This window comes from Myodes glareolus, chromosome 16, assembly GCF_982192425.1.
Source record: "Myodes glareolus chromosome 16, mMyoGla1.1, whole genome shotgun sequence".
NCBI lineage: Eukaryota > Metazoa > Chordata > Mammalia > Rodentia > Cricetidae > Myodes > Myodes glareolus.
The window spans coordinates 57,418,502-57,441,481 of NC_142041.1; the positions used below are offsets into that span (position 1 = coordinate 57,418,502).

At 38.9% G+C, this 22,980-nt stretch overlaps 1 protein-coding gene across 1 annotated transcript in view; it reads left to right on the forward strand.

Moving 5' to 3' along the window:
- The window catches only part of Prex2 (phosphatidylinositol-3,4,5-trisphosphate dependent Rac exchange factor 2), a 280,846-nt gene that overhangs the window by 172,826 nt on the left and 85,040 nt on the right, over positions 1-22,980 (forward strand). Inside the window, exons 27-33 of the mRNA XM_048420638.3 lie at positions 529-623; positions 908-990; positions 1,693-1,783; positions 2,373-2,501; positions 6,657-6,698; positions 15,194-15,411; positions 19,551-19,653. Of these exons, the coding sequence (XP_048276595.3) occupies positions 529-623; positions 908-990; positions 1,693-1,783; positions 2,373-2,501; positions 6,657-6,698; positions 15,194-15,411; positions 19,551-19,653 (761 nt within the window). The remainder of the gene's footprint in view (positions 1-528; positions 624-907; positions 991-1,692; positions 1,784-2,372; positions 2,502-6,656; positions 6,699-15,193; positions 15,412-19,550; positions 19,654-22,980) is intronic.

Sequence of the window (22,980 nt, forward strand, 5' to 3'; positions counted from 1 at the left end):
CTGCTGTGGGGACTTCAAAGTGTCCCCAGTAACCTGTAACACAAACGACCAGAAAGGAAAAAGAGAAGTAATAAGCTGGCCTTTGTCAGAAACTTCTCTGACCACTGTTATTAAACAGATAATGAAGGCTTAATGTGGGATGACTCCCGGCTTTACAATCAGACATTTTCAGAAAATTCACGTAGAAATCAATGATCTGACAAGAAAATTTGAAATGTTTGAATTTCAAAGAGTGTCTTTAGAAACTGAGGAAAACTGAATTGAACAGATTTCTTTTTCTCTTACCGTTATATGGAACACGCTGATAAAGGTATCTGTGGCATAAACTTATGTGATAAGGAGGCTGCAAGCATTCTTCGCACTGTAGTTTTAATTGGCACACAAAGCAATGACTTCCGTTCTGTCGTTCTCTCCTCTCTCCCTGTGCTCTGCTCATAGTCGGCCCTCACTCCTGTCTCTTGCCATCACACTGGAGTACAAACCGGGCAAACACGTTCTTAAAGCAACGTACGGCTCTTTTTTTTGCAGTGACTGCAATAGCAACAGGAATTCAATTGCCTCCTTCACGAGTATCTGCAGCAGCCAGTGCAGCTCCTACTTCCACAGTGACGAGATGGACTCAGGTGGGTGTGGTAGACAGCGCATGCTCATTGATGCTAATAAAGTCACAGATGCCTGCCTATAAAGGGGGCATTCATGTCTTTGATCCACGTGCATCTTCGATTTCATTAGTCATTCAGTGGCCACCATATTGTACTGTAAGGCTGGTTTCCAAATGCCAGTTACAAGAAGAGCACATTCAAAAGGCGTATTTAACGTATGGTTTCTGACCGTACCCTTCATAGTGAAGAATTATAGGTGCAATGGAAGTAAGTTTTTACCAAAAGCTTATTTTGTTTTCATATAGGTGATGAACTTCCTATCAGCATCCGGATATCTCATGATAAACAGGACAAGATCCACACTTGTCTGGAGCAGCTTTTCAGCCAGGTGTGGTCGGGCAGCTGTGGGTCTTTTGTCTAGGTTAAAGGGCAGAAATCGTTGAGACGTAAGGCAAAGAGCTAGGAAGCGGAATGCGATCTGTCTCTTGGCCTCTTTTGCTTTAAAAGTGGCGTTCCTTCAGCAACCAAGCTAAAGGGTACTTGTGGGTCCCAAGTGTTTTATAGAAAACTATATGGCAGATGTAAAAAACTACACATACAGAAGAAACCCTCTTGACTGTTTGCGGGTTGGCTGAATGTTTCCTGACGGCTCGCTTAGCGTTATTTCTAGTTTCAAAAACTTCACAATTTTCTGGCTGCTCGTGTTAGGACTTTACTTTTGTGAAATGCTTTATAATCATAATAAAAATTTGTAGTATTGGAGGTTTTAACACTTTGAAACTATTTCTGTGCTTTTGAAAAGTTCTGAGCTTTCACTTTCATTTGTGAAGTAGGTTTTTTCTTTTGTACATTTTTTTTATCAATTTATTGTAAATTATGAGGAAGAACTGGAAATGTTTAAGTGAAAATCTGAGTTGATTATAATATTTTGTTTAAAGATAAGTTTAACCAGCATGGTGGGTTCTCAAAAAGTTTATTTAAGAAGAGTATTTTATAAGATATATTTATGTGCATATTATATATATATGTATATATGGTACATACTGTGTATTATGGATGTCTGTAACACTCAGAAATCTACCCTTGATAGATGGATTCCATAACCAACCTCTTGAAAGGGCAAGCTGTTGTGAGGGCCTTTGAGCAAACCAAGCATCTCACACCAGGTCGAGGATTACAAGGTATGTTTGAAATACGTATTAAAGCAAAAATATTGCAGCAGAAGAAAAAAAAAGTGAGCTTTTGTTTCATAATTCTCCAAACTCCACTTCTGTTTGGATCATATGTGAAAATATTAAAAATCACTGTATTAACTTTTATAAACTTTTTATCTTTCTTTGAAAATTTCAAACATTTGATACCTCTAGGGGAAAAACAAAAAATACACAAAATAAAGACACAAAAGACTTACGTTTCTTTTGCAGTGATGTCTACCTGGTCATATCCCATGGAGGGGAAAGAGCCTCAGGAGTGTGGGATTGGCAGGCAGGCCCCAGACCACAGAGCATAGCACTATCCCCTTCTCCTGTCTCTCTGTCTGTATTACAATAGCATTCTTGCCTATATTTGCTTGCTTGCTGGAATCCCTATAAGAAAACAACATTGGGCTCTGGTTTTTAGATTTAACATACTTTCTGTTGTAATTTCACTAAGGAAATTTATTAACAATATTCTAGAATAGTAACATGGACCAAAGCAGCAAATTCCAAAGCCAGTGGACTTAGCTGAGGATTGATTGAGTCTTATGAGAGATTTTCCCTATTTGTTTAGAATTTCAGCAGGAAATGGAGGCAAAGCTGAGTTGCCCGAAAAGACTAAGACTTCACCTCAAACAGGACCCTTGGAATCTGCCCAGCAGCGTCCGGGCGCTTGCACAGAACATCAGGAAGTTTGTTGAAGGTCAGTATGAAAAGCAAAGTCTGCTAATGCCCCATGCTGTCTGCAGTGATTCCCATGCAGAATAGAATAAAAGGAAGGAAATGGGTGAGGAACGAGGAGATAGAGAAGGAATAAGCCTGCAAGCACTGCAGAGTGTATTGTGAAGAGCACTCCAAATGAATGAAATAGGGTGTGTGCATAGACAATTGAAACCATGTGAACTTAAGACTTGGGAGTTTGAAATAATAAGAGAAAATTATAAGAAATTAACAAAAAGTACACAGAGCTTAATTTTTATAGGAAGCCTAAAAAGTTTGTTGTGTATCTATATGGGAACCTAAACTTCATACCTTGCATCACTAGTTTTTAAAGTTTTGGCCTTGACTGATGGTCACTGACTGCCATGACATTATTCACATGGCATCCTGAAATTGTCACAACCTCTAATTTAGAGATTAGGGTCATGGTCAAATGTCTGGAGATGTTCTTGATTGTCCCAGCTGCAAGTGGATGACTGGCACCCCGTGAGTAGGGGTCAGGAATGCTGCTGAGCCTACTCCAGCACGCAGGACAGTCTGTCACCGCAAAGGATCATTTTCCCTCCAAATATGGACAGCGCTAAATTTGAGAAATGTGTACAACAGACCTTCCCATGCTTATAGCTTTATTTCTTAGCCATTTGTTACTGAACTATAATAAATAATATTCAGCAAGATTCTAGCATACTTCTAGTGACTCCAATTTTAGGGTAAATGAGAAATATACTCAAATTCAGCAGCCTTAAACACTGAGTTGAGTTGAGAGACTCATTTGGATGGCTAGATAGCAGGCCCCCCGATAAATCACAGATTCTATTCAGTGATGAAATGTTTTGTTATTTGTAACTGAGTTTCTTGACTATATTTTAATTTTATGACTTAATATTGTGGTTTCTGGGGAAACATAACATCCCATTAAAAGTCTGAATCAAAATTGTCTCAAATTATGAATATTTTAAAAATGAGTAGGTTTTAAACACACTTTAGGAAGCTGAAGAACATGTTTTGCAGAGTGGAAGTCATATTTTCTCAGAAGAGTTCCTCTCAGTAGCAGAATGCTTTCAGAAGTTGTAAATTCATACAAATGATCTCACCATTTTGGAGGTTTTGATAATGATAAAAATAGATAGATTAAACTATTTTTTTCAAATAAGTACGGTATTGATTAGAAGTGGACATATTCCCGAAACTTTGTTTTACTGCTTTTTTAGTAAAAGTATTTCATCTTTGACATATACATTTCTAATGTAGATAAGATATTCAATAAAAAACATTTGAGAATCTTACATTATTATTTCATTATGTTTTTACACTCTTTATTCCTCAAGGCACATTTTGAAGTCATAGAGTTAGTAGATATTTGCATATATAACATTGGTTTATTCTTTGTTCTTTTGATTTATTGATGTTGTGAACATGGGTACCACCGTTGATCATGAGACTCCAGTAGCTGATTCAGTCTGGCTCTATGTTCTAAGAATCTTATAGTCAGCGGTGTGTGTGGTAAAGACATTTTGCAGAATTTAAGTTCTAGCTATTTTTCTAAGTTCATTTGAAATGCAGTTACTCAGGGTGAAAACTCCAACTGTGTGTTAAATGAGTCTTTGAAAAACAGTTTATTTACCATCTATTGCTTCAGCCTACTGGACTGTCCTAGGGACAGGGTACGCTGCCATGACTGTTAAATCAGTGGTAATGTGGAACATCCTCACGTAACCTCCCCAGTTCTTTAGCAGTTTGTTCTATTTGACTTCATGTAATTTTCATTCTACTTTGCAAACTGTGGGGATTGATCCCATAGATTTAGCCCCACAGATATGAGCAGGTAAAAATTTAACTTGACACTTGGTTAGAAATTTGTGTTTTACGTATGTCAATGGAGTGCTCCTGTTTCTTATGTTTCCTGATGTCTGATTTAAGATTTATACAAAATATGGTATCAAAACATAACATCTTTACCTAAGACTGATTGCCAAAGTGTCAGCTCAGTGTTAGATGACAATGTCCTCATCCACACACACTCTTCTGAACAGATAATAGGGAACAGGTAATAGAAGGTAGGCATGTCAGTGGGGGACTTATTGATTAATATGTCAAAGAACTGGTAATTGTCTCCTGCTTAATCTTTCTACTAAATATGATCTCATGCTGCCAGCTAAATTAAGGTATATTTGTTTGATTCCACCATCCCCTTAAAGTTATGCTCAATTTGTGTTACCTGACTTCTTCTAGGAAGACACAAAGAACACCCTATAACCCCAGATAGGGCAATGGCAGAGCAAATAAAGATTTCATCCAAATACAGCTTGGTGAACCAATGGGTTTATTAGTCATGGGTGAAGAGTAGCTCACAGGAGCATGGGTGAGGGGTAACTCACAGGAACTTGGGTGAGGGGTAGCTCACAGAAGCATGGATGTGGGGTAAATCAGAGGAACATGGGTGAGGGGTAACTCACAGGAGCTTGGGTGAGGGGTAACTCACAGGAGCTTGGGTGAGGGGTAGCTCACGGGAGCATAGGTGAAGGGTAACCCACAGGCCTGTGGATGTGTCACATCGAAAGCCCACCCCAGCATGTGTGATGGCTCCAGATGGGTGCATCACTGTGTACATTCCTTGCACAAGTCTCAAGCAGCCTCCTGTTGCTTAACACAACCAATGGGAGGGCCTTTGTGAGGCTTTGAATTCCCCTGAGCTTTCTGTATCTGCTAAGTTTCTTGAAAGTTTGATTGTCACTCTCCTTCTGGGAGAGGATGTTTCACATGGTTTGTAAGTGATAACGCTTTCACCTCTCTTTAAAAATATTCTTTTTAAAGTTCTAATGTTTTTCTCCCACAAACTTACTTTTTCTTTCTTTTCTTTTGCCTAAATTTGTCTCAATATCATAGTCCTTTTTTTTATTTTTTACTTACCTTGCCTTGATAATTTTCTATCCTTCTCTCCATGTTTTCTGATTCGTACATACCATTGCCAGATTTTCTTTTACATGTCTTATTCTTGGCTCACTCTTGGACACCAGAGCCTGGTAGGGACTTGATCCCAGGTAAATCTAAACACATTAAGCTAATGGTATAAGCCAGCTTTCACTTTAGCTTCAGAATTGTGGCCCAATCTTAGTGTCTTAATGAGACAATGAGATATGTTGTTAATTTTCTGGCGTATATCTTCGTCAGCTCTCTTCTCACGTATCTCCCTTCTCCCTGCTGGTCTAAACTTACATTTCTATCAAATATTTTGTCCTTGCAGGATCTATATCAGCTACAGTCAGCTCTAGGTTAGAGTGATGGCACTCTTCATGTGTGTGATCAGCACTTTAAAAGACTTGCAAAGACCTTAAGTATCTTTCCTGTTCATTTTTTCCACATAGGCCATTGTAAACATGAAGTATCAGCTATGAATGAGATGGACTAATAACTATTAAGTCTTTGAATGCCACAAAGATAGAACACAATAAATTGGTTCTCAGTGGAGTGTGCTTTTTTGCCTCTGAAATTCTCTTGTTTCTGAATCCGTGTTTGTAAATTTCATTGCCCTTGGAGTATTGTCCGCATTTCTGATCAGTTAGCCAATCCCCTCTCGTTGACACCTATAATGCATAGAACAGATTATAGAATCCTATAGATTATAGATTATAGAATCCTATAATCTTTATTACATAGAAAGCACTCTTTACTGTTGGAAGCCAATGGGCACAAGTGATAAGTGTGAAACTATTATATACCTGCCAAATATTTGTGATTGGCCCTGTGTAGGATGGAATAGTAGAGTATATTAATTTATAAACATGCATTTTTTATCTAAAATTTTTAGTCATAGAAACAAACATTATTTTCACAGCTGAGCAACACAGCTTATATGTTCAGGAATAGCTTTCAGTCTAAAGTAGCCAAGGATTTCCTAGAATTGGGCACTACTTGAATGGTATTCTATTGTGTAATTCAGAATTGTAAGACATTCTAGTGTCTTGGGCAATTGATAGTTTTTATCTAAGCAGATGGGCAACAGTAGAATGGTAAGAAAATAACATTTTTATTACCTAATATAGTAAAAAACATGGTAATATTTACTACCAGGATACAAGGACATGTGAGTTGCAGAAGCACAATGAATAACTAATAAATGTGCTTTCTTTCTCTGCAGAGGTGAAGTGTCGGATACTGCTGGCTCTCCTTGAATACTCAGGTAATGTTTTGCCCTATTTTTACTGTCTGAAGCAATGTAGCCAGGATCATAAAGGTCTTAAAATAGGAAATCGATGCCTTCTACCACCTAGAGAGACGAATGTGGCTCTGGCATCTGCCTTCTCTAGAGTACGGGAAAGATTTTTAAATGTATTTAAGTGTTTTTATAAGGGCACAAAAGTTTAAGGTCATTTTTGATTATAAGTACATATGGAAATACATAGAAACACATATTAAAACCACATAATTACTAAGAGAAAGCAGAAGCTGGGCATGGGAGCACAGACAGGCAATCCCAGCATTAGGGAAGCCAAAGAAGGAAGAGAATCATAGGTTCAGGTCCCTCCTGACTTGAACACCAATACCTCCTTTCACTAAAACAAGAAGAAAGCTTAAAGGCTGTGGTAAAGGGAATAGATGGTGTGTGGGTATGGAATTTCTTATGAAACCATCTAATTGTTGTTGATGATCAGGGATTTATATAAATATTGTACAGATCTTACATTGAAGCACTTCTACCATACATTTAGTAGGAGCGCAGCATAATTGGCAATGACACCAAAGGACAATTAAACATTTCATCAAACTCTGAATTACAGATAGTAAGTTGTTAGCCTCTTCAAAACAAGCACTACTTATTTTTATCGTCAACAAATTCCTAAACCAGCAGCAGTCCCAAGTGTCCATCAAATAGGTGTTGTAGAAAAGCGATGGCCTGAGAATGTAGCTCCATTGGCAGAATGCTCCTCTAGCAGTCAGGAAGTCCCTGTTGGCATGCAAAGCATGGTGTGATGGCCAGCATTCCAGAGGCAGACACTTGCAGAGGCGTGTAAGAGCAAGCATTATCTGCGCACCATGGCACCCGGCAGCATGTTCCAGCACAGCGGTGGAGCCAGGACCTTTACTGGCTAGCGATTTATCATGTTACTTTTTTAAAATTTAAGAGCCAACTTCTCACTCAGTTTTCCAAGTAGGCCTTGAGCTCCTTAGCTGAAGTGATTTCCCAGCCTCAAACATTTGTGTGTCAGAAAATGCTGCCACACCTGACCTGGGATTTTTCTTTTGAAGGCAAAACTCTCAAAATTATACTACAAGTGCATGGCTACAGTAGGGGGTAATTTGTGACAATTTTAGAGCCTACTGAACTTGGAAATTTTTGATGATGAATAAATGAGTAGAGTCAAAAGAAGGGACTTTTGGTTAACTGATTGTTCTTTGATTAATAACAGCAACAACAGCAAAAAAATCTTACAATTTTGAACTATTCTAAAGATAAATTTCATAGATTAACATTTATAAAATTTCACTGGGGACAACTATTGTTGTTTCCATAGTTTAAAGGAGAATAAGTATGTTTTGGAAGAAGAATAATAACTAGTAGATGGTATTCATTCAACTCGGATCTTGGATATCATGAGAGGTCATCAAAAATGCTCCCCAGTAAGTAAGTTTAAGGAACAGCAAAAGGCATTTTGGAATTTCCAATTCAGTTTCACCAGTTCCAAAAGTGATCCTGGACTGCATAGCTCTCTTCAGTGTTCAGCTGGCTGCTTCATCAGATAGTTGTGATGTTTGTGTGTGCGTGTGTGTTTGTTATGAGATAGGGTCTCAGGTAGCCCAAGATAGCCTTAAACTTTAGGATATGGCCCAAGCTTGTCTTTTACTTTGAATCCTCCTGGCTCAGCCTCCTGTGGGCCAGGATTAGAGGCAGGTGACATTATCCCCAGCTGGGTCCTCCTGCCTCAGCCTTCTGTGGGCTGAGATTACAAGCAAGTGGCATCACACCCAGGGGACCTTCCTGGTTCAGCCTTCTGTGGACTGGATTTACAGACAGGTGACACCACACTCAGCCGAATCCTCCTGACTCAGCCTCCTATGTGCTGGAATTACAGGAAGGTGATTACACACCCAACCGGGTCCTCCTGCCTCAGCTTCCTGTGGATTGGAATTACAGGCAGGCGACATCACACCGAACTGGCAGAAACTTCTTTTTATCTTATTTTTATTTTTCTCTTCTATCTATGGTTTTTTTTGTGATTTTTTTCACTCTTTCCTTTTATGCATGGAATGACATTTAAACAATAGTCAAAATTATGCCATCATTTTGACTGTGAAATTATGTTTTTCATTAGAAAACAATAGTCCATATCTGCTGAATGTTCTACTTGACCCTTTTTGCTAATCTTTTGGAAATATTACATATTTATTAGAAGTCAAAGATAAAATTTATTTCTCTGGTTTTGGGCCTTTAGGGCTTTTTAAATTGTGTGTGTGTGTGTGTGTGTGCGTATGTGTAAGAACGTTAGACATGAGCACTATATCACTCCCCCTGCTCCTTCTTCCAACTCCAGTGTACCCCTCCAAAACTCATGATCTTTTCTTGCATAATTATTGTTGATGCATATACATATGCACACAACATACACACACATGTCTATATAACCTACTGAGTCAATTTAGATTTTCTTGTCTGTATGTGTATCCAGGACTGACCACTTGGGTTGAGACAGCCTGTGTAGGAGTTCATCTATAGAAAAGACTGCTTCTCCCCCTCAAGACAGCTGTGGGCTGGAATGACAGCTGGAATAAGCATTGCCTGGCTGTAGCATTACTACCATTCTTAGTCTGATGAGTCTCTGTTTTCATGTCTTTGCTTGTGTTTTCTTACCCCTCCTCCCACCATCTCTGTATCAGTCTAATGCCCATCGATATTTATACGTATCTTTCTAATTCTTTCTGTGGTCTTTTTTGAACAGTAAATTAGGGCACTTAGGCTTGTAAATTGCCGAGATTATATGAAGTTTTGAATTTGTTAGGTGTTTATAGAAGATGAGTATAGTAGGAAGATGAGTGTAGTAGGAAATATTGAAAGGAAATGGAACAAAATTTTATAGGAACAAAATTTTTTTGGAAACATATTCCTACTACAAAAAACAATCTTACTCTACCAAAATAATTAGCAAGCTGTCAAATAGACCATTCTTTTGCTAGGAAACTGAGCACAACAGTTAAGATGCTTGCTGAAGTTCTTCTTCTTCTTCTTTTTTTAATAAGACTGGGAAGTGAGAAGAGATTTGGTATAGAAGGACACTAGGGAATTTTGAATGACTACATAACTTAACAGATAAAAGTATTTGCTTTCTGGTTCATTTCTTTATCATACTGTTCTTTCTCTGCTCAGTAACACAACCAGGTTCCCATTCAGCGCCAAGCACTGCTAGGTGCTAAGAAAAGAGCAGTTGCAGCAATCAGCCTATTAGACTGCATTTTGCTTTTACAATCTTGTTTGTCTTCATAAGATACCTAAGACGTAGGAAATAGAAATGAATCTTGTCTTAGTTTCTTTTTATCTTCCAGTACTGGAGGTTGAACCCAAAACCTTTTTCTTGTTCATGTCTGGGAAGCACTATACTACTAAGTTATATGCCCAGCTTCAAACCCTGTGGCCTAAGACACTATCTGAATGTTCATGAATTTCTTTTAAAGTCTATGTATCATTCAGGCGATGTCCCACTTCTGGTCTCGATTCACCAATGATCCAGTGGGAAACAGATCCTCACATTGATATCAATTATCCATCTTAAAGAGAGATGTTCTGGGTCTATGATGGCAGAAATAATTTCACCATGTTTCCTGGGACAGAGAAAATTTCACAATTTTCAATATTTCAATAATTCAAAGAGGTCCAATCTTTCAATGCCCTGACATGAGCACTGAGTTAAAATTTGTGCTTCATTCTTCAAACTAAAGAGGCATGGGAACAAAATATGGGCTATAAGGCCATTTAGCAGGGCATTTAATGTGTGAGGGGTTTGCTGCATTGCAGATGAAAGGAGGGGAAGGGGGAATTGAGGAACTGTAAATGTCAAATAGGGATACACATCAAGCCTGCTCGCAATAGCCAAGTGGTGACTCTCACTCCATAAAGCAATGAGCATTGATGAAGGATCTTTAATTTAAAATTTCATTAGCTTAAAATTTAAATGGCACCATTGCCCAAGACATCATGTCTGCCTGTTATTCTAGTATGGCTAGAAATGTGGCCAAGGCTCTGAATGAAGCTTCTCCTACCCCAATAAGCTTCATTCTCACAGCAATTCAATATTAAAAATGAATCAGTGAGCAGGCACAATGTATATTTGGCAGAGTTATCAACACTTCTTTTGGGTTAGATAGACTAATGAATGTTAATTGTGATCTTTTCAATTGTGATCAAGTCCAAGGAAAGTTGGCTTACATGCATATAGTAAGAGAGAAGTCATGAAGTGTCTAAGTATTAGGGAGATGTAAAAAATAAAATTGAAGAATTTCTCTTCAGAAGCACTTGGACATCATTATTTTTACTAGCAGTACAGTTTTTAACCCTTGTACTTTCTCTTTATGGTGATATAGGAGCCAGAGTCTTTGCTCCTGACATGATGACTTTCTACTTTTGATATCAGCAATTTCTTCCAAATTTTATTTTATTAAATTATTTTTAGGTTAGGTGGGACTATTCCTGTAACAGCGACTGAGTATTTTTAAAAGTTTATCTGAGTTTTCTAGATTGTTCTAGGACTCCTAAAAAATAAAGTAAGACTGTCAAAGGAGAGGGATGGGCCGCTCCTATTTTCATTTTCGAGCTCCCAGGCTTTGTGAATTTCAGTTCCACAGATTCCAAGAGGTCAGGGCATGACTTTGCACATTTTCCTTCTTTAGTCAGCACCCATGCTTCATTGGTTCTGGTCACTCACTCAATAGGCAGTTGTTGGATGCCCACTCTGTTAGATTTGCAAAATTCAAAACAGGAGTTTTGCTTTTTTAAGGGTTAATTCCAGTTTTCAGGTTGGATAGATCCCTGCCAAATGTCTTTCCCATCTAGCAGCACAAGGAACATGGTATAGAATTATTGAGGGAAGACTTCTACCATGCACACGTTGGTTAAATTAATAAATTGAATCTATGGAATTAGCATATTCAAACCTTTTGGTCTACCAAAGGAGAACACTCATGTAATTCAAACTAAAAGAGGACTATTTTAAGTATCATATTGGATATCTTAATATTTGATCTATTTTTTTAAAAAAAATGTCACAAGTGAATGTTCCTAACATTAAAATTAACACAAAACAACTGTACTATGTTGAAACATGATTTTGGTGGTTATTAAAAACAAATGTTCAATGTTCTTTGTAAATGACTTAACAATTGTGTCTCTATCAGTAAAATGAAATTCAGTGTTGAAGAAGTCAGTTATCTTTATATTTTAAACCACTATTGGCAGTAGGGATTGACTACACAAGGTTCCTTAAGCACTCAGAAAACCAGGCCCACTTTGCTGAGGAGATTATTCTCCCCTGTGTTCCTCTCCTGCTTGTGAATTTCATCCCACGCTGAAGATAGGGCACAATGTGATGCAGACTGGAGTCTACACTATAGCAAGTGAACCCCGGATGTCCATCATTCATCTATACAAGGCCTGCAGAGTCAGACCACAGAGAAATCATACCGTCAAAGTCAGTTAACCATATCCACTCATAGTCCGATAGTACTTCTACTAAACATATTAAAATCAATTTATGCTAAAATTAAATGTATTAGCAAATCAGGGCAAATATAGGCATCCCCAGTCTTGTAAATGCAGACATATTTAGTACTCAGGAAATTAAATGAGTAATTCATAAGGTGCAGATTTGTTTACTAGTGCAATCAGTTGGTCAGCATATATGTGTTCTTGACTTATATTAATATCTGGGTAGAATTCCAAGGTATTTTAAAAATATTAATAATATTCAGTTTGTCAGCAGAAACTATACAATTAAACTTTGAGTCTTTTAGCAAATAAAAATTATGTCATACAAGGTAAAAATATAAATAAAGTTTTTTATTTTCCTCAGGATTTTATAAAAATAAATTAATGAGTAAAATTAGACTCACAGTGTATATGAAGGATTTTTTTTTAATTTCAAGTTTTATTCTTTGGAATTTTCATACACACACCTAATGTACCTTGATCATATAGATCCTTCATCTGCTACTGCAGCTCCCTGGACCTCTAATCACATCTCTTCCCTGATTTCATGTTTTCATTCTTTATTTTATTTTATTATTATTATTATTATCCTACCAACTCAAATATTACTGTCCAGATGCATATGGCACAAGGTCATCTACTATGGCGCAGAGAACCTACCAGTGGCCACACTCCTGAAAATGGGCCTTTCTCTTCCCCAACAGCCTTCAGCTGCCAGTAGCTTGCCAGCTAGAGATGAGGTCTGGAAAGCCCATTTCTCTTCCATGCTTGAATTTTGAACTGGCTTAAATCTGTGCAGGTCTTGTGTATGTGCTCATAGCTTCTGCTTGTGTGCAATAGCCATGTCAATTCCAGAGGACAGCATTACACAGCATACCCCCACTTGAGGAGACTTCTTTAAATGTCTTTGATATGTGCTAATGTTTAAATCTTAATAAAAGCATATTTAATTTTTTTGTTAAAGAAACTTAAATTTACTCTTCCCCCTCGAGTAAAGTGAGAAAATTAAGCACTAGCCTTAATATATGTCTAATAGTTCATTTTCAAGCTGGGTGCAATGTTGCACACCTTTAATTCCAGCAATTAGGAGTCAGAGGCAGGTAGATCACTAGGAGTTCAAGGTCAGTCTGGTATACAGAGTGAATCCCAGGGTAATCAGAGCTATACAGAGAGACATTGTCTCAAAAAATATATGATTTTCATTCTGAAATATTCATTTTGCAATTATATTTATATCCTTTTCCCCTTCTCTTTCCTCTCTCCAAACTTCCTATATACTCCTTCCTGCCTTTCAAATTCATGGACTCTTTTTCATTAGTTGTTGTTACAGATATATGTGTGTGTGTGTGTGTGTGTGTGTGTGTGTGTGTGTGTGTGTGTGTGTCTGCAGGTCTATTCCTAAATACAGAAATGTTTCTCAATCTGTATATTGTTACTTGTATCCATATTTGGGGGGCTGACCATTTAGCACTGGATAGCCAACTGGTATGATCTTCAATGGGAAAGACTATTTCTCCTATTGTTATTCCTTAGTGGTCTGTAGTTCTTTGCATAAGGTTGAGGCCTTATTGGTTTCCCCCATCATCTTTGGCATGCCTATTGGTGCCTCTGTTCAGCTCATGTGGAGGCAGTCATGTTGGTGAGACTTTATGGGTGTGGTTTCTGACATTGCTGGAAGATACAACCTGACAGTAGCTCCTCGATTCTCTGACTCTTACAATCTTTCTGTCCCTTGTAAACGCAGACTGCTCCTTTGTTTCCTGGCCACCCAGACCTGAATAATCACACAGAAACTATATAAATTACAACACTGTTTGGCCAATGGCTTAGGCATATTTCTGCCTTGCTCGTACATCTTAAATTAACCCATTTCTACTAATTTATGTATCACCATGAGTCTGTGGTCTCCCCTAAGGTTCCAGAGTCTGTCTCCTTTGGCAGCCACATGGCTTCTCTCTGACTTTGCTTACTCTCTCTATTTCTATCTGTTTGGATCTCAAGCCTGGATGTACTCTGCTAAGCCATTGGCCGAAACAGCTTTATTCATCAGCCAATAAAAGCAACGTATACAGAAAGACCTCCCGCATCAATCCCTTCTCCCACAATGTTTCTTGAGCCTTTCAAGCAGGAATTGTTTTACAGATATGTCCATAGGGACTGAACTCTACAACTCGACATTTTGCTTGGCTGTGGTTTTCTGTAATGATCTCTGTCTATTACAAAGAGAAGTTTCCTTCCTACTACACTTATCTGTGGACATAAGGATATTTAGAATGTAGTTAGGGCTATGTAGGTTTAATAAGGTGACAGTATTATGTTCTTCTCCAAGATCCATGACTTCATTAGTTCTGGATTGTTGGCTAGGTTTCTAGTAACGACATGGTTTCCTTCAGACTGAGTAGATCTTAAATCCATAGAGCTCTTGGTGAATGCCAAAGTAAATGTGATACTATTGCTCCCTTATAGTTACTGTGCCATGCTGGTGGTGGTCTCTGTTAGGAATTTTTCCTAACACGAGCTCTCTGCCGATGCAAATTCCCAATCAAACCAAATCAAAACAAGCCAAATTAAGAAATATCCTGATTTAATGGGATTCCTGCGCTCTCGGGTGGCCCTGAGGGGGAATCGGGAGGTCGGACTACGAGGAGGAAAGGAAAGGGACCACATGTTCCTCTTTTGGGAATTCATTTAAATAGTCTGTGGGAGTGGTCCTGATCCCCCAGGGAGGGATCAGGGGACCTGGTCTGCTGGGATTTGGAGTCCAGACAAATACAACTCTTAGGCCTGGGGGGCTGGGAAAGATGCAAGGGACTGAGGTCTAAGCTCCTAACTTAACAGTCTCTGCAACATTTCTCTCCTGGAACTTACCATATAGACCAGGTTGGCCTTGAACTCACAGAGATCTGTGCTGGGATTAAAAGTGTGTGCCATTACACCTGCCTGCTGCAACATTTGAAAGCGTCCTTTGTATCCTTTTCAATCAGACAGTGAAACCCAGCTCCGGAGAGACATGGTTTTCTGCCAAAGTCTTGTGGCCACCGTCTGTGCCTTCTCTGAGCAGCTCATGGCCGCCTTAAACCAGATGTTTGACAACAGCAAGGAAAATGAAATGGAGACGTGGGAAGCCAGCAGAAGGTGGCTGGACCAGATTGCAAATGCAGGTGTCCTTTTCCACTTCCAGTCACTTCTGTCACCAAATTTGGTAAGGAATGTTATTGACTCCTATGGTCTGTGTCAGCTGTAGCCTCCATGGTCACATGACCAATAGGAAGCAGTTGCCATTTCTCCCTCACTGTTTCCTTCATAGTCATCCGGCTATTTTAAAGGGAAGTTTTTCACCTATGGTCATTCAGGTTTTAATAAGAATGTGGAATGTATTCTGTCTTTTCTGATTTTATCTCCTCTCTGGCTGCTATAAGCCGGGAGGGACTCCGATATTAGTCATTCTTAGATCCTTAAGCACTGACTGGAAAAAGCCATGGGAGGAAGGTGGGATTTTATAAATCCAGAAATAACTGCTTCCCTGATACTTGCGCTCCAACTGTTGCTAGTAATCCGGGGCAAGCTTCACAGACCAGTTACTGTCTGGCAATCTGTTTGAAATTTGCATGTGCTAAATAATTTCAGTCCTTCCTTTAAATGAGTGTTCTTCATTGACAGTAAGAACCTTGAGACAACTGCAGTAGAAATGGCCTTGCTTAAGCATGAATAGAGATGGAAAAAAAGGATCCTGAACTATTTGAAGTACAGACAACTTTGGAGTCGTTCACTAGACTTTCTGTAGTTTTGGGATGTCTTAGTGCGCAAATGTCTGCTTTCCTGTCCATAAACATTTTGAGGCTCATTGAATGGAATTCTGACTTTGAACACGAGAGTCTGTTTCATCTCCTAAAGTACAGATGGATAATGTGGAGTTACCAAGTAGCAGTTTTAAAACCAATGTAGAGGCTCTAATATATTGAAATAGCATTTTTCATACTGTTGTTTATGGAGGTGATTGTTGTACTACACATTCATGGAAGATTCTGGAATGATAAATAATGGCATCCTTCCCAGAGTGGCTAAGAGATACAGAGGTAGATTATTTTAAGAAGGGTCTATGCACTCCAGATGAGCAGTCAATTACATATTTGGTTAATTTAAAGTATGACATTAGGCAAAGTGTTTAAAAACAAGAACCATAGCATATTTCCAATGTACACTAAGTGTGATATTCAGGCTACTTCCTAACTTAGTAGTAGTGTTTTCTGATTGTGTGAATGAATGAATGCGTGGATGAAACTTCATTTCTATTCTATCCTCTGTATTTAAAGTTTCTGATATCTAATCAATTGCTGCTGCTTGGACTTTTAAGCTTAATTTTGTTTGAAGTCTCCACGATTAGGAGAAAATATTTGCAAATCCTAGAGGCAATAAATTGCATAGATTTGAATGTATAAAGAATTCTCAAAACTCAATAGTAATTTTTAAAAATGACCTATTTTAAAAGCGGCGCAGGATTTGAGTAGATCCTTCCCTAGAAGATGTAAAAGTAGCCACTAAGCACATGGCAGATAATCAGTGCCAGCTGCCGTTGGAGAAATGGAACCCAAAGCACCAACACGAGCCCTCTACTATAACATTGCTGGCGAGGGTCTGGAGAAGTTCTCCTCCTCCCAAACGGGTCACAGGAATGTAAAATAACGCAACGTGTTTGGAAACCAGCTTACCAGTTCTTCAAGACGTTCGACATCATTCCTGTATTCCTGAAACCCTAGTCCTTAGGTTACTGCCCAGTGGAAACCCCAGCTTCCAGCCACTTAAGAACTTGTGACAAATACTTCTGTCGATGTTATTCAAAATCCCTGAAGACAGGCAGCAGCTCCGGTGTTTGTCAGCGGGTGGCTGGATAAGTAAGTGCTGGGTCTCCTAAAATAAAACCTTACTCAGGCATAGACGGTTTGTGGTACTGATGAGTGCTAGATTGTACAGAAATCCTGGAAGCACAGTCTTAAGGAAATTCGCCTGGCAACCAAGAATGCGGTTTATTTCTACTGTGGTAAAACATACTGAATGAATACATTCCAGTTATCAAAGCAGACATCTGATCGCCTGGAGCTAAGCGCTCAGGTAGATGCCCCAGAGAGAATGCCTAATGATGCTGGGTTTCCTTCGGAGGGGATGAGAATTCTCCACAATTAGGTGGTGACAGAAGCAGCTCAGCGCCACAGACGTTAGGGATGCTGAGCTGTGTATTTTGCCTGAGTGAATTCCATATTCTGTGAGTTATATATCTCAACGAAATTGTGCTCTTCTCAAAAACTGGCCTTGAGAAACTTTTAAATTTATTTTGGTAATTGGTTTTTCAATCAGAGTTTATTAGAAAAAAAAACAAAAACAAAAACAAAGAAACCTCTGTACTGAGAGCACAAAGTCCTGAAAGCATACATACAAATAACATACCAAATGAACCAAGCAGTTGACAGTTAGTATATATGTATGTACATATGCACACAATAATATTACTGAGTAAGGAGGCCATGAATTTGAAGGAGAATGTGAAGGGATACATGAGAGGGTTAAGAGCAAGAAAAGGAAGAGAGAAATGTTGTAATTAAATTATAACCAATAAATAAATAATAAAACAAACCACAGGCTCACCTGTGACCCTGGCTCTCTGAAAGTTGCAGCCACCCAGGACTGTGCTTCTTGGAGCTCTAGGCACAGGCAGCTGTTAGCTGGTTCTGTCTTGTGACCCTGAAACAGTATGGCTCACACTGCAGTGTTCTGAGACTGAGATGCCTGCAGCATTTCTCCCAACCCTACTTGACATCAGAAAAATGGTGATGTTTTTCAATCCTGCTGCAAACTTCCGGGAAGTAGGTATTTTTTCTACTACCTCCACAGGAGTGTAGGGCTTTGGGAGATGGTTCAGTGGGTGAGAGCTCCTGCCGTGTGGGCCCGAGGACCTGAGTTGGAATTCTCAGCACCCATATTTCACATGGAAGCCGAAACCAAAACCAACCAAACAACAACCAAACTGTCCTTGCCCCCTTGCATGCCCGTAACTCTAATTCTATAGTTGGAGAGAGATAGGAAGGGAAGTCTCTAGAACTTGTTAGTTGGGAAAGCTCCAGACTTGCTAGTTGGGCAAACTCCAGATTCAGTAAAGAAACCTTGACTCAAAGGTGAAAAGTGAGAGAGAAGAGCACGTGGCATCCGCCTCTGGCCTCCGTGAGCTTACATGTACTTACACACTCGTGTGCATATCCCAATGACATCATCTTCCTGGTGCTCACTTCTGGCCTTCTTATAGCAGTTACTATACTCTCTACAGAATACTTAGGCTCATAATGATGACACAATTAACCTTATATATATAGAAGTTATCTCTTAATGTAGCACTTGTTTTCATTTTTTAAAACGATTTATTTGTTTTTATTTCATGTGCTTGATGTTTTACCTGAAGTTATGTCTGAGTGAGGGTGTTGGATCCTCTGGAACTAGAACTACAGACAGTAGTGAGCTGCCGTGTGGCGGCAGGGAACTGAACCTGGGTCCTTTGGAAGAGCAGCCAGTGCTCTTCAGCACCGAAGTCATCTCCCCAGCCCCAGCACTTGCTTTCTTAATAACATGAATTACCCTTTCAAACAAGTTTAACAGGCTTCATACACTTCAACAAGTTGCACAGAGCTTACTGGAAGCTGAGGCAGGATGAGTGTAGAGCTTTTAAAACATTGTTATTTTATGCACAAGAAATCTCATCATAGAATGAGACAAGTGGTTAAAATGAATTGGATTGCTTATTAATACTCTAGGCTAAGGACCCCCCCAAAGCTGGTTGGGTGAGCATGGTATTTGCATGTTATCTCTTTGGAAGACAAATGTATCTGTATGTGTAAACTGCTTTTATCATGGTTTTGGTAAGAAGTGATCGAACAATGAATAAATTATGATAAAACAGGATGATTGTGATTTAATTTGCTTTTAACTTAAAAAATAAAGACTTCTTTGCTTCCTAGCTGTTACTTTGTGAACTTTTAGAAGTAAAAGGCCAAAAACATATATTATTTGTAAATGAGTTCTTTATGATTAGATTCTATCTATAAGCTATTATGTATATAACTATTTAAATATTGAAAAATACAAAATCAGAAAATGATAAAACTTTGCAAGGAACATGTCACTATGTAGGACTTCTTGATTTCATTTTGGACAAATAGTTTTCAGGAATGTTTTGGCACTAATGTTTTCTATGAAATAATACAGAAGTGAAGGGATTCTTGTTTGGATTTACATTGTGCCGTGAGATCTGACGGCACATCATTCGGTCGTCTGATAGATTCTTTCCCTTCATTGTAGAAAGATGAACAAGCCATGCTAGAGGATACACTGGTAGCGCTGTTTGATTTGGAAAAAGTTTCCTTTTTCTTCAAACCATCAGAAGAGGAGCCCCTGGTTGCAAGTGAGTAACGATGTGTCTCCAGAGTGTTTCTGGGAGCAGATGATGGCATCTTTTGATTTGCATAGCGTTGCATGAGTTGAGTGATTGAAAAGGGTTTCTCTGCCTTAGACGTTTTCCAACATTAGTGCTGACAGGCTGTATTTTAGAAGTCGTACTTAAGTAATAGTACTTGTTATGTAGTGAACCCATGGATTAATGTTCATGTCTTTATATTTTGCAAATTACCATTATTTTTTATTTCAATCTTGTATAAATGTTTAACAATGAGATGTCTACCAGTTCAAGAAATCTACAGCTTATCTTTAAAAACAGTTTTATGTGCCTCTTATTTTTCACAAGTGTTTGGATCCTGTGTCTTTCAATAGAAGATATAAGGGTCTTCAGAGATAGGAGGTGTTGTTATGGCCCTTCCCAGTGGCTAGTATGACAGATAGAGGCTCAGTAAGTGAGCCCTTCAAATCTGTGGCTTGATGAAATGGTAATCATTCTTTCAGTTGTCTCATCAAAAACTTCATTTGAATGCTTACTTCTTGCCAGAATTATTCTGGGTATCAGGTTCAAAAGAGTACTGAGCAGATGGTGTCTTCTGTGGGTTATGAATTGAGGTGAGAAAAGAAAATGACAGATTAGAAAAACAGATTAATTTGTTAAGTTAAAAGTAACAATAAAGTAGATCAGGTTATAAAAATGAAAGAGCAGAGGAAAAGGTGCTGTTAGTAGCATGGGGAGGGCCTCTGTTCTGGGAGAGCAGGCCTCTGTAGGGGCCGAGAGAGAGTCACACAGATAGTGGGAGAGAGTGTGTCAGGCTCCTTAACTCTCAGGCAGCAGGTTGTGAGACGTGTTCTCAGAGCAACAAGCCTCTTTTGGCCATGGCAGAACAAGCAAAGAGAACAGAGTATGAGGTGAGATCAAATAGGAGATAGGACCTTGTAGGGCTTCCTGCCATTGAGCTATCTCCATATTCCTGGTTCCAAGTGAACAGCCAGACCTGGTTTACATAGCCAAAAAGAGGCCTCTGTCTGTTGTGTTACATATACCATTCTAGGATGGGCTGAATCTCATAGACCACTTAAGAAGCTCTGGAGTGACCTAAGAGGAAATTGCAGTGAACTGGATGTAAGGGAATTTGTAGGGATAGTAAAATTAAAAGTATCAATACTATTTCTGTTAATTTATGAAGGTAGGAAGGGTAGAATTGTCACTAATGTTCATTTCCACTTATAAACAAAAAGACCAAGCAAGAATATGAAAGTCTAAGGTACTGATACCCAAGAGGCAATTGTTATCTGGCAAAACGTAAATTTTGATTAAAAACAAAATTTTAGATAAATTGGGAGGTTTTTACTTGCATGTATAGAAGGATATTCAGTTTTGCTTGTAGACAGCAAGCTTAATTTTGCTGGAGGCTGAGAAAACGATTCTGTGATGTTACCTAATGCTGTTCTTTCTTTAAAATGATGCTTGAGGAGCTATAAGCTCTCATCGGCATTTTTTGTCCTCTGTGCTTTCAAGTGACATTTTTGACAACCGAATAAGCAGGGGAACCACAATAATGAACTCTGTGAGTGATTTTTTTTTATCCACAGTAAGAGATATTGACATGTTGGACACATTTCAAACATTAAACGTAATTGTGATCCTCTAAGAAAAAGTTAGAGTTTAAATATGACAAAGCACTCATGATGGTGGTGTTTAGCATGGTGCTTTATGTGTCCCTTTGGGGCATAGCCTGGACTTCTGAAGGTAGTTCCCTAGTGAAACACCTATTTCAATGCCACAAGACTCCACCATTAAACAAACAAAGAAAGAAAGAGCCGTCATTGTGGGTTTGGGAAAGGAGTTGACACATAACCATTCAGAAATAAAGTGTATTAGGAGAAGAAGCTTGGAAACCACGATTGAACCTTGAGGGAGAGCATTGATTAGAAGGGTAGAACAGCATTAAAACAACATAACAACCTTGACCTTAAAGGAAGGAGAAACTTCCTCATAAAAATGACAAGAGCTTCATTTAGAGATTGTTTACACAGGTACACACTTTGACCCAAGTGCTATAGAGGAAAAGTTCTGGAGACGAAGGTGCATTTGTGTGAGTTCTTCCAAGCCTCATTCACATAGTAAGTGTGAGGTTAGCTAGTCACAGTGAGAAGAAGAAAGAGAAAGCCACCATAAGAGACATAGTTTGGCGAGAACAGAGGGGCCTTCAGAGTAACCAGTACAAAGGTTACCCAAAACAAAGGGTGATAGCTGGCTTTTATAAGTTTCGGGGGCTGGTGGAAAGTTTTACACCATGGAATTTAGTCTGAAATAGCATACTTGACAAAGAGTGTGGAGGAACCAGATACTAGTTAGAACCATAAATCAGAATCAGTAAAATCATAAACAGAAGCACTTCTTAGCTATGTCCCAGGGAGTGCTGCAGTGTGCATCCATTCTGTTTTCTAGACTGTGGGATCTGGAAATGATGATAGGAGAGAGTTCTCATTGTGAAACTTGACACCCGAGGTCCATCAGGTCCTACTGAAGTGGTAGAAGAAGGTTAGAGCTTGTTCAGATTTATGGCAGGTAGCTTCATCTCTCCATCTGTGTAGGAGCAGACGAGTCAGGATGGCTAATAAAGGCTGCATGGCTGGCATAGAGACAGGTTGGCTGCACGCCTCTGGAGAGAGGACAGAGTGCAGAGAGAAGGAAGGTAGAAGAAATCATTTGCTTTTATCTAGAACCTGAATTCAAATTCTGCATCTATTCTCATCAATCAGTGTGCCAACGAAAACATTTGCTTTTTCCCAGCTCAGAGCTGGATGGTTTAAATAAGACAATGTGTTGAAATCCTCAAATGTTACATGGTTGTAATCAATATTTGAAACCATTCCCTTACACTTGCTTTTGGACAAGACAAAACATCTCCTTTATAATTGTGATACTGTTAGTCTTAAGGTGGTTATTAGACAAATGAGTACTTGTAATCCCCCAGTGTCTTCATATGGGTCAACTATTGTGTCTGGAGCTGTGGGTCCCATAATAGATGAAATAGACATGGGTCCATGATGTTGATGGCCAAGATGAGACATAACGATGAGTTGACTCCAGAGGTAGTAGAGAGACCATACAACGAGATAAAGATGTGTAAACCAAGAGGGTAATGTGGCCTTTTCAGGACTGACTACAGAAAACATCCCATAATGGCAGCTTTAAGTAGATCTGAAGGAAGACAAAGACTTGGAAAGGCTTAGAGAGAGGCAATCGAAACAGGCTAAAGTATCAATTTTTAAAGCAAAACTTACTTATAGATCCACACATCCCATTCACTGACCTGGTGTCGTATCT